The sequence below is a fragment of the Paralichthys olivaceus genome, chromosome 14 (assembly GCF_024713975.1).
Source record: "Paralichthys olivaceus isolate ysfri-2021 chromosome 14, ASM2471397v2, whole genome shotgun sequence".
Taxonomy (NCBI): Eukaryota; Metazoa; Chordata; class Actinopteri; order Pleuronectiformes; family Paralichthyidae; genus Paralichthys; species Paralichthys olivaceus.
This window is the reverse complement of record NC_091106.1, coordinates 17,312,310-17,324,700: the sequence shown is the minus strand read 5'-3', so window position 1 is coordinate 17,324,700 and position 12,391 is coordinate 17,312,310. Positions and strand designations below refer to the sequence as shown.

Genomic DNA, 12,391 nt, shown 5'->3' with positions numbered 1-12,391 from the left:
AGACACAAAAAAAACACATTATACATTATTTTAATACTATTAAACTGCATTATAAGACATTATAATGCTGTTCAATGAAGCTTAAACTGCATTATAAGAAATTATAATACTGTTAAACTGCATTATAATACATTATAATAGTGTTTAATGAAGCTTAAACTGCATTATTAGAAATTATGATAATGTTAAACCGCATAATAAGACATTGTAATAATGTTTAATAAAGCTAAAGTTGCATTAATATATGTTATAATACTGTTTAATGAAGCTTACACCGCATTATAATACAGTTAAACAGCATTTAAAACATTATAATATTATTTAATGAAGCTAAAGCTGCCTTATAAGACATAATAATGTTAAACCACATTATAAGACATTATAATACTGTTTAATAAAGCCAAAGTTGCATTATAAGATGTTATAATACTGTTCAATGAAGCCAAAACTGCATTATAATATAGTTAAACTGCATTTAAGACATTATAATACTATTTAATGAAGCTAAAGCTGCATCATAAGACGTAATAATGTTAAACCGCATTATAAGACATTATAATACTGTTTAATAAAGCCAAAGTTGCATTTTAAGATGTTAGAATACTGTTTAATGAAGCTGAGGCTGTATTGTGAATTTTCCTCTCAACAAAGGAGGATCAATAAAGGTACAGTCCATCTTATCTAAGTACTACAATGACAAATTAGTATTGTCATCTGCACAAAAGATCCACTTAAAGAGGCTATGTGTTGTTGATATTAAATGTGCGTCTGATTTAAAAAAACATATATATAAAGTTTATCCTCAATTACGTATTTCAACTGAAATCAGAATAATCCTCATAGTGACTTATTGTTGTCTGATGGTTCAGGAATATAAAGATGCAGCCCTGGAGTTTTTTTAACTGAAGCGTCCTTTAGTGGAAGAGATGCACATAACTCTGGTTGAATGACAGCATCTCTCTTATCACATTACTGCTGCAGCCATTGCTTTACTTAAATAATAAAACCTTCAAGGACACAAAGACAAGAACACAGGCCATTGTACTGCGAAATCAATGCATTTTTATTTTATTTTTTTTCATTTTTAGTTGGATTTTTTTTTAAAGACGTCTGAAACATTTGTGATGGCATCATTGCTGCTATAGCCTCTAAAAGACCTTGAATAACCAAAGTGCTAGAATAGTTACATTTCAATGGCTTCACGCTGTTAGTAAGAATTGTACATCAAAAAATCTGCTCATGTGAAAACACATATCCAACAAAATTGACAAAAATTGATAGTTAGACCATATCAAAGGGTCCCTATACCCCTTGATTGACAGTTTACGGGGATGTGGTACAGCACTCGACCTGATTTCCTTTTGCCCCCCCCACCAAAAAAAAAGTTACATAGTCTTCATGTCCACAGCATAGACATCAGCATACTGAGCCATCGCACCAGTAGAACACCACACTTTAAACTACATGGGTCATCTAATGAAAACCAATACAAAAGAGAATTCCTATTGTAATGTGAAGTAAAAGTTTTGCCAATGAGCTAGTGAAAACGACTCTATTCGACACTGCATATACAGACTCTCAAGCCTAAAAAGATCACACAGTTTCAGAGTTTAACACAATTCATTTAATGCTTAAATAATTGCTTGTTGACCATCCAGTGTATTTGTAATACAATATGCTATTTAGAGCTACAATCAAATAATGTCTTTATGTGTCCTTAATGTGAGTAGTTTTAAATTAAGGAAATATTTCACCCCAAAAAATAAAATAAAATAAAAATGAAATGCCCCCAGTTTTTCTCTAATACCACAGCAGCCGTTAGGAAATCAAATTGACACACTGCTAAAATGATTACAAACAGTCTAACAGTGTACAGAGACTCCTACACCTTATAGCCAACACGCACAATAACAGTTATAATTTTACAGCGAGCCAGCCTTCTAGCATTTACATTCAGATTATATCGTTCTTGTAGCAGAAGCTGCCCTCCTCCGGTTTTACATAGACAAGACATCACACCCTCGAGAAGCCATAGATCTTCTTTTTTTTCTCATCCTCACCCCGACATGATAAATGCTTTAATGGTTTCCTTTTTCAATTCAAAATATAAAATTGGTGACAAATGTTTGGACTATATGTGCACACAGATAAAGGGTTTTATTTGTTATTTGAATACAGTGTTTGCAAACTTGTAAAAATCGTACTTAAAATAATGTGAACAGCATGCATGAAAATAGGAGTACTCTGAAAGGCTGCTTTTTTGCAGGATTAGATCCACTCCCACTTTGGGAATTACTGAAATTTGATTTTCTGGAAATGTTCTCTGTTAAAATCAAACCAGCTTCTTTTTCATGTACAAACATTATACCTGCTCTAATAATTAATTATACAAGATCCTGTGAAGTTACACTCAAATCTTTAAAAGAGGAACTGTTTCGATCAATTTTGAAAGCACTTGAAAAGGTTGCTCTCCTCAGTGCGTTCTCAACCAGAAACATGCCCTTTTAGTTTTTTAAAGAATTTTACACATTGCAATTTTATATACAGAAAAAAGCTTTTGTGTTGTTTAAGTTTTAAAAAGGAAGAAAAAAAATCCCAAGACAATTTACATCCTAACAACAATGGGTTCAAGAAAAAACTATAAGGCGAGTGTTGAAGTTTGAATCAGAAGTGTTCAATTGGATATTTTTTGTGTTATTGTGTCTACTTCATTCTTTCCACCCACCGAGTGGATTGAGCTCTTGTGCCATCTTTGGTCACAGTTGCGCCTGTGGTTGTCAGTACCGGAGTCTTTCGCCTTTTTCACGACAAACGATGCTCCTCCTCACAAGGCTCTCACGTCACCAGTGGACCGATGGCATTTGTTATTGTCTCACACAAAACGGGAAGCAGAATCATTGTCCACGGGTCCACCGCAGTCGGAGCGTGAGAACCTCCTGGGTCTTTTTGATTGACAGGGAGTGAGTTTTTCATGCTCATGCGTAAGTCAGAGGGGTCGACTCCTCTCGCGTGAAGACCGCTTGTTTGAAGAAGATAGCTGCAGACTGGACCCGAGCCTGAAGTCCTCAGACCACAACTCTTCAGCCCTCTGAACACATATTCCCAGGAAACATCCAACCCAGTTCCTGTACAGCTGTAAAACACAAAATGTACATCATATAATCAAATACATTGAATGTAACTGCTATCAATTTTATACACTCTAACTAGAGTAAACAATAAAATCAGAATAGACATTATATATATATGTGTTTACATTTTATATAAAAAGTCTATTTTCTTAATTCAAGATCTACATAATTGGTTGTATTTGTATTTTCTTATTCTTTTTGATTATTTATAATTTATGGAGTCAAAATCATCTTAGGAATCAGTTGAACTCTATTATATTGTGTGAAATGATTTTTTTTTAACATAATAATCTTAAATGCCAAACATGACCTTTTATCAAAAATGTAAATAAAAATGAATGTAAATATCTTAATGTACAGAATATAAATACAATTTACAGGGTGCAACTTCTCTCTTATGTCTGAAAACTTGAAAGAAAGTTAACAATACCTGATGGGGTTGTTATGGTGATACTATAGAAACTCTGACTCACAGCAGTGCCATATTATTTCTAAGTCAGTTTTGTACAGATGGAATGATTCACTGCAAACACAACACGAGGGTGAACAGCAGCGGGGATTAACAGTCTGGCCAGTGGGATAACAAACTCTTTTGGATGCTACAATGCTGTTGTGGAGTTGGGGATTTACTGGACAAAAACAGGCACGGGGGGAATCACTGGGGTAACATAATGCTGAGGTGTGTACCATCCTTCAGCCCTGTTTCCATTGTAACTGCTCCCTATTCACACGTACACACCCAGTGAGCACAGAGGGCAGAAATGTTGCCAGGGGATGACCACGCTCAGGCATCAGTCAGCCCTTTGCAGCCTGTGGGACAGAGGCGCTATCCAGGGAGGGGTAAATTAAAAAAGTCTGACATTTTGGAAAACACCCTCATTTGCTTCTTGTCCAGAATGAATCAAAACCACTATCATGTGAGTATAAAGTGCAGGACTGGAGCCAGAGGGCAACTAGTTTAGCTCACAGGCTGGAAACACAGAGAGACAGTTGGTAAAGCTCAGTCAAAAGTAAAAAAACAGAAGTACCAGCATCTTTAAAACTCCCTAATAGGCACAGTGGCTTATTTTTCTAAACATGCCAAAACACAGAAACATATCTCCTATAAAAGTACGTAATGTCCTTGTCACGTCACCGTTTGTGTATGAATCATGAGGTGATAATTGGTGGTTCTGGGAGGCATATTTTTCAACTTTGGAGAAACTCACTGGAGTAAGTGACAGTATTTGGAAAAATGTTGAACTATAAATTTTAATGAGAGACATTGAGTGCAGCACATTAAATGAGCAAAGAAGAGAATGAGGAACAACTGTAAAGAGCCAGGTACAGGAGCTACATACAGCACAGCTCTGGTTCCAGAAGTACATTTTCCATTCGTTTTCTCAATCAACGTTTCAGGGAATTAACCTCTGAATCTGGTTTATCAGCTACAAGATGAATCGTGACCATTTTGATTTAGAGCAAAAAATTAGGAAAAAAGAAAAAAGCTAAATGTGCAAGACTATGCAGCCAATAACTGCGAATGATCCCCCCCCCCCCCCCCCCTCCTTGCAGTGATTTTCACCCTTTGGACTCGTTTCCTCTCTTTGATCCTATTGTAGTTGACGTGTTTTCATAGTTGTGGTTAACATTTCCATGGCAACAGTGAGGTACATCTGAGGATTGTGGGTAATGCAGTATTTACAGGAGCATTTTCACAATCTCATAGCTTGTGGTTAGTGAAGCTTGGACGGTTACAACATTAGGGCTGATAATCAAAATCTCTAATCGGAAAATGACTGGGATTTTTTCTCTGTAGTAGAGCTGGGAAGGAATGAGGAGAACTATACTGTGCGGACACTGATAGATACACAAACACTGACAAAACAAAGAGTTAAAGAGAAAGACGATAATCAACGGTACCTGGTAGAGCACCGCCATCCCTATGAGTGGAGCTTCTTATCCCCCGACCTTCTCTCATCCTTCCGTCTGCTATTTCTTGACACGTCCGCCTGCTACAAGACACACACAAGGACATACAGTTGAGTAATGGTATTGTTTTCTTCTGTTGGGACGAAAATAAGGAGAAACCCAACACACAAACCTGAAACAGCAAAGTGAAAAAAGGAGAAGTTAAACCACACACATACTGCAGGAGTCTGACAATAGCAAATGTTAGTAGTGTCTTTTTGGTTAGAGAATAGAATTAGGACCCAAACCACACAGCAACCAGACACCTGGAGGAGGAGAATGTATGTTATGTATGGAAGGTGTTAGAAACAAAAGAGGCAGAGTGTATTTTCACAGCACTGATTAGTCATACTGTTGAATAATCAGTTAAAAAGACCATTAGAACCACACAGTCAGAGGGAGCAGAGTCAGCGTCCCCATTGTTCTGTAAACACAACAGACACCAAACTGTCAGAACACAAAACGCAAGGCTGCACTTTAAACAGCAGCATTTAGGTTTTTGTGTTTTTTTTTTTACCAAGAAGAGAAATTAGGTAAAACATGTAGAAACAACTAATGTTAGTTTAGCTACACCAATGAAAAAGAAAACCATCACATCAAACTGATTCCATTTTGACTGTTGGACTTAAAGAGCACTGAGATGTGAGTTTGAAGTATTCAATACATTAAAATAACATAAAATATCAGTATCTAATTTTTTAAACCTCTTTAAAACCAATTTATCTCTTGAAATTCATCCAAAATGTACGGTTACCTAATAATTTTGATTTTAAGCAACACTATGCAATTTTTTTAACTTAAGAATAAAAGCATACATTTTTTTTAATATTAATTGTTTGATGGTACACTGACTGGGAATAGGGAGAATGATGCTTAAACGCTCAGACGCGGAGCCCAACAGAATTAATCAGGACGTGTGGCTGCAGAGGGCGCTGTTGCTCGATAAAAGTTACATAGTGTTGCTTTAAAAGGTTTCTTCTAAATTTCTTTTTAGATAGGATTCAATTTCCATTTGTGTTGCAGCTTTGTAACTTTTTGAATTTAGGTTGATAAAATAAGTTTTTAACATCAAGTGTTGCCCAGTGCAGCTTTAAGGCTAACTTCTGCGTCCCACATGCTGATGTTTTCTGACACGAGGACACAGATCAGACTTTAAACCCAGGAACACAGTCGGGTTTCTTTATGCCAACCTCAGACCCGTCTTCCTGCAGAATGGGACTGTGTGGAAGGTCTCGGTGCCTTTTGTTACCTCCTTGGTTTTCTGGTGTGGGAGTAGAAACCCTCCGAATAATCTTCCTGATTACCTGCCAGAGGAAGAAGGACGTAGGAAGAAAAAAATCTGATCCTCTGCTGCAAGAGAACTCTCCCAGTGCTTGGTTTCATTTCAGCTGGATGGGAAATGGAAGTGAAGTTATACATTACTTTTCTACTGATGAGGTTACCATCTCGGTCCATATAGTGTTCCTCTGTAATAGACTCTCCTGGCAAATTCTTTGCTTCTTCTCCCTGCAAGTACTTCCAGTTAGCACATGAAGAAAGGCTCACAGAAGATGGATTCAGACACAATAAAACAAATTATCCCATCACCACACCGAAACAACACCTCAGGACAAAAAAGACCTGGGATTGACTCAGCAGTACACGGACACAAATACATCTATGCACACAAATATCCACACATGCATAGAGTGTAGAACTATGAGAACACCAAGCACAACTAGCATTATGCACACCAGACTGGCCATGTCAACTACACCAAGCCAAACCAACCCGAGCCGACGCCCAGCCTCTGCTCCAGGGTACCTTTAAAATGAGACGACGTCTGAAGATTCTGGTGGTTACAGTCTGTTCTTCCTCTGAACCGGAATCTACACTAACCTTCTGCTGAAGAACGCATTATAACATCATTACACAAGCATTATGGAGGAGTCAGGAGGAGAAAGAAGCACATGTATGGGCAAGAGAATTGGTTAGTTACAACATTTTGTACATTTATGAGCTTTGGATTAAAGGATCAAAAGAAAGAAACCTGGAATAAAACACTGAAGTTTGTTTCTTGTGCCAGAGTTTCTCCTGTAATTGCAGATTAACAATTCATAAAGTGCTTTAGGAGATTCCAGACTGACAATTTATTTGATTGTATTAATTACTATCAGTAACATTACCTTGACTTTTTTCTCTGAAACCAGCGCCCCCTCTTCCTTTTTGCCGTTCGATGACTCAGAGGAGCCGCCCTGAGGTGAGTGCTTTGAGCTGCTGCCGTTGTGCCGGGATCTCCCTGATTCTGCCCTTGACGAGGAAGTGATGGACTCACTGGAGATTTCCTGGCTGTTGGGTAAGAAGCAAAGAGAAAGGAAGATTTCTAAGGGAGATGCATGGGGAAGTTAAGAGTTTTGTTAGCAAGAAATGAATGAATTCAATGAGACTCAACAGTGACTTACCTTTCCCGTCTGTCGAGCAGGTCTGAGCTGACACTGCGGCCTGGTGTCGGTGGTTCCACGTTGACGCTGGATGAGTCACTGTGCCAACCTGAAAGTGAACACATGTCTTTTTCTGCATGTTCAACCCGATCAGTGATCTCCTGAACCCTGTCCTGGATCATCTCTGCGTCCTCCTCCTTATCCTCTGAGACCTCTTCATTCTTCACCTCCTCCATCAGAGTTCCCAATGCCTCTTCTGTGGTTGGTTTGTCTCTGTGTCCCTCCTCCTCTTCCTCATTAGATCCAGACTCACTTGACTGAAGTTCTCCAAGTGCCTCAACCCAGGCCTGAGGGGAGAGGCGAGCCACAGCCTGGTCCTCGGCGGCCTGGTCCCCTTCTGCTGTCCCACTAATATCTTTTTCACAGTCACAGGCTCCATCTTTAAACTGAATTTGTCCATCTGTGTTTTCTAATCTGTTACTCTCATAGACCAAATCATCACTGCCCGCATCCCCCTCCCATACCTCTGGCTTTTCATCAATATCCTCTTTCACAGTCATTGCATTTACTGTGGTACAAACTTTTTCCAGTCCCTGCTCACTTTCTATCAGATTATTCTGTTCTTCTGACAGAATCTGCACTTCTATCACCTCTTCCATCCCACAGGCCGTCTCCTTACTCTCATCTGCTACAAGGACATGCTGCTCTTCCCTCTGTTCAACCAAACCTTTACTTTCCTCTGCTAACTTAGACCTATCTTTTGTTATCATCTCACACTTTCTTTCTACATTTTTGATCAAGTCCTGCTCTACCCACTTTAATCCATTTCCCTCTGCTACCTCTGCTGCAACCATCTCATCAACGTTCTTTATCTCTTCTGTCACTTTCTTTTCACTTTCTATCAAACCCACATCCCCCTGTACCCCATTGGCGGCACCCATCTGCAAGGAGACTCCCATGTCTCCTATTTGTGCTCTGTCAGGCGATGAAGGAGTTATTGATGATATTGACGATAGCGAAGGGGATGATGTGAAGTAAAACGTGTCAATGTCTAACTCGCACATCGCGGGGAAGGAGGGTGACTTGGGCCTGTGGCTCAGCTCCATTTCATGACAAGGCCTGTCCTCCTCCTCGCTCAAAAGCAGCTGATCGTTCAGAGCGATGTGGGGCTTTCTGACCTTGGAAGGAACAGGATCGGGGAGTTCAAAGACTGGGAAGGAAAGGGTGAGCTCACAAGGCCTGGGAGGGCTGCCTGGCTCTCTGCTACTGGGCTCTATCTCGGGGCTCCAGGGCAAGGGCTGACGCTGGGAGTGGGCCAGCAAAGGGGTGTCTGGTTCTGGCTGGTGATGAGCGAGGGAAGGGTTAGGGGTGACAGGGAGTTCGGGCTCCAGGAAGTGGGGATCAAAATGCAGTGTGGCAGGAGACTGCAGCTCCGCTAGAATGCTCTGATAATCTGTTGGTGACAGGATGAGAGATGTAGAGACATATCCACATATCCGAAGCATGCCACACAAAAAAAACATGGAAAACACACACGCACTTAGACATACACATACACCACATGACATGGACAATGGCACAGAGGTTGAAATGTAAAGCATGTTTCCAGAAAACCACCAGATGAGATGGTGATATGTCAGTAGCCTATGGCAGTAAAACCAACATAGGCAATAAAATGGAAGGAATATATAAAATACATTTTACCACATGTTTGAAAATATTATATTGAAAAATATATAGATATGTAAAGAAATACATTCATATTGACAGTGCTCTGATTTGTAGTGAGTATTAATTCAATAGCTGCGGTTGAGGGGAGACGTTAGCGACATAAGGCCATAATCCTGACGCATGGGATGTAATGAGTGTAAGATATTAATATTTTCCAGGGTGTTGTGTTACATGCTCACATGAGATCATTGACCGATGAGAGATGTGAGAAGGGATGGGGGAAGAGGGGGATCGACATAAATGCTAAATGTATATCTCCATTGTTAAAGGGTCAACGCGAGTTTGAGCAGGAGATGGAGGGATGGAGGGAGTGCACTGGCAAGCAGGGCAGGGAGACAGGGAGCGGAGGGGAGGGGAGAGAGGACTGGGGCTAGGACAGCGGGACCCAGAAGGAGAGACGGGAGGGAGAGTAGACAAGGAAAGAGAGGAGACGGGCGCCAGTGGGGTCACTAAAGAGTCCTTGCTTTGAGAGGCTGTGGCAGAAGGTGAGACTCTACCTGAGGGTGGGCAGGAAGTGAATGAAACAGGTATGGTGATGGGTTCAGATAGATTAGGGTCCATAGAGGAGGACTGGGGGGTGAGGTTGGTGGGTGTGCTTACAGGTTTGGAGGTGTAAGTAGCATGAGAGGATAGGTCAGAGGTAGAAGTGATTGGTTCTGAGGATTGTGATGGGTTTAGAGTTGCCATAGTGAAGGAAGGGGAGGTTGGGGCAGAGGTGTGAGAGCATCGGACACAGGTAGCTGAAGGAGGAATAGGTGATGGAGAGTCAGCAGCAGATGAGTAAGGTAAAGGTGAAGTAATTAGTGGGATTGGTGAGGTAGGGTTGGGCGAGAAAGGGAAGGCAGGGCACAGACAAGGGTTAGCAGAGGGGCACGAGGGAGACTGGGTGAAGTTGAACTGTAGCTGTTTAAATGGCGCTGGAGGTGCCAAGTCTTTGAGCGAAATGGAGGATTCGTAGCTGGGTGAGCGGCGCGGGGGGAAGGGACTGCAGTGATGTGATGCAGTAGGTGTGAGGGGAGTTGGTGGAGATGTTAGGGTTTTCAATGGAAAGTAGGAACCGGGTGTCTGCACAACGAAGGCAGCTTCAGTGCTTCTGGGAGTTAAGGGGATGATAATGCAAACTATGGAAAAGGAAGGAGGCCACATGTAAACAAAGAGACAAAAATGAAAAAGTGGAGAAAGAGGAAAAAAGACATCATGAATGATTGTTTGATGTGAAACATGCTTGCACAACAAGACAATGAATGGCAGGACATGAGGAGAGTGTGTAGGAGGAGGAGGCACGCAAGGGATGGATAAGGAGAAGGCACACGCAGCGCAACACATGACTCTTAACTTGTTAAGAGCGGTTATGTGCTGTTCACAGCAGTGGATGCTGCTGTAGAGGTGATGGGAGGCAGGAGGAACAGGAGGAGGAGGCAGTCTGATTTCAGAGGAAGAGATTCTCTCATCTATCCAAGGAAGGCTCAGAGGAACTGGAGGAGAACTAGCAGAACTAAACTAAATCAATACTGGAAAGCAGATTCTACAGGGTTATGTCATTTCTACATAAGTCAGACATGACTGGAAAACATTTAAAGTAGTATAGAGTATGCAGCATGCACTTAATGGATATTGCTCATTTGTGACAACTGGACACACTAGGAGTATTCACCCTGAGACCTGACTTAAATAAAAAGAGTGGTTACTTCATCAAAGCCGATTGTGTGTTAAAGTGTCAAAATTGATTTTTGGTTCATAGAAGAATACTAGAATTTTTTCATTATCATCTAAATGATAAAATGTGAAAATCAGAATGGAAGAGCAGGAGCCAGTTGTCCTAACTGTAAATTAGTCTACAGATTTGCACTGGGACTGTTTGTATGCAAACCATGCACTGGAACAACAGAAAGGTAGCAGGGAGAGGTAAGAGGTCAGCTAGACAGAGCTAAACTTTACCATCAGCCTGATCCCGGAAAACAGCGTTATCATCGGCAAAACATCTCGTGCCTGAAATGTTACCATAGTCGAATATTGGGCCCTCCAGTAAAGTCACAATATCCATCCGATTGACTTTGGTCAGCACTGTAGTTAAGGCATCCGCTGTGGAAGAAATGAAGAGAAAAACGTTTGTTGAGATGAAACACATTCTGTACACTTAAGCAACCCAGTATTTGAACAGGTACGAGACAAGACAGACAGAAGAACCAACATCAAGACAGACAGGAAAAGTACTTAGACAAAGATGGACGACACAGAACCATTCGTTTTCCTGTGCTAGCAATCGAAGTTCATGTTCTTTAGTTTTTGTTGCAAATCAAAAGAAAAAAGACTGGAAAGAGAAAGTGAAAGAAAAAACAAACAGAGGAGAAATAATGACAAAAACAACATTTTCAGAAAGTGAAATAATAAAATGATAGTCTTACTTGTGGCGTTTTTCCCTTCCCGGCTGACCCATTTCTTGAGCAGCATGAAGCTCTGTGCTGTCAGAGAGTTGGGGTTCTCTAGTCTGATGTGGTTGATCTCATCCACTGTGAAGTTCATCTCCCGGGCCAACTCTGTGATGGGACACAAGAAGCAACTCAGACATAAATAATCAAATTTTAATGTGCAGTATTCAAGTGTCTGTCATTTTATTCATAGTGCAAATACTGGATTACATATTAAATATATGTATTTCATATTTAAGGGCTACAGTTACACATTATAATCCTTTGTGAAATATACTGTGAGCCTGAAGATGGCAGCAAATTATAGGGTTTGAGATTGAGGAAAAAAAGCAAGACAGGTACATGATCAATGCAGACTGTGCCTCACCTGTCCAACTAAGTCCCAGGTGATCTGCAACGATGGCCATGCGCAAGTCCGTCCGCTCACAGGGACTTTGGGGACCTGGGGAGATAAAGGACAATGACTGATCAGTACCATTCACATTCCCATTCCCCTATACAGTAATGAAAGAGAAAAATAAACATATAAACCTTCCTTTTCTGGCCATTTATTCATCAGAATTAACTTGATTGATCAAGGATGTGTTCAAAATATTTACATTATAATAGTTACAGCATGTTATTGTTAATAGCTGTAATATTGGTTAAATTCTTCTCATAGGATGGCAAGAAAAGGATATATCACACTTGAGACATTATGGGCAACTTAAACACGTTCATAGAGTAAGTG

The 12,391-nt window shown here is 40.5% G+C and overlaps 1 protein-coding gene across 38 annotated transcripts in view; it reads right to left on the bottom strand.

The window, feature by feature from the left end:
- Nucleotides 1-1,039: 1,039 nt before the first annotated feature.
- The window catches only part of LOC109633137 (ankyrin-3-like), a 109,006-nt gene continuing 97,654 nt past the window's right edge, over nt 1,040-12,391 (bottom strand). For 31 of the 38 annotated variants that reach the window (XM_069538207.1, XM_069538214.1, XM_069538202.1 and 28 more), the window contains 10 exons: nt 12,029-12,103; nt 11,638-11,769; nt 11,171-11,314; nt 7,523-8,954; nt 7,247-7,409; nt 6,885-6,965; nt 6,504-6,587; nt 6,272-6,385; nt 5,034-5,125; nt 1,040-3,133 (listed from right to left, as the gene is read on the bottom strand). In XM_069538207.1, the coding sequence (XP_069394308.1) occupies nt 5,054-5,125; nt 6,272-6,385; nt 6,504-6,587; nt 6,885-6,965; nt 7,247-7,409; nt 7,523-8,954; nt 11,171-11,314; nt 11,638-11,769; nt 12,029-12,103 (2,297 nt within the window). In that variant the 3' untranslated portion in view covers nt 1,040-3,133; nt 5,034-5,053. The other 7 variants (XM_069538229.1, XM_069538239.1, XM_069538220.1 and 4 more) reach the window with 6 other exon arrangements.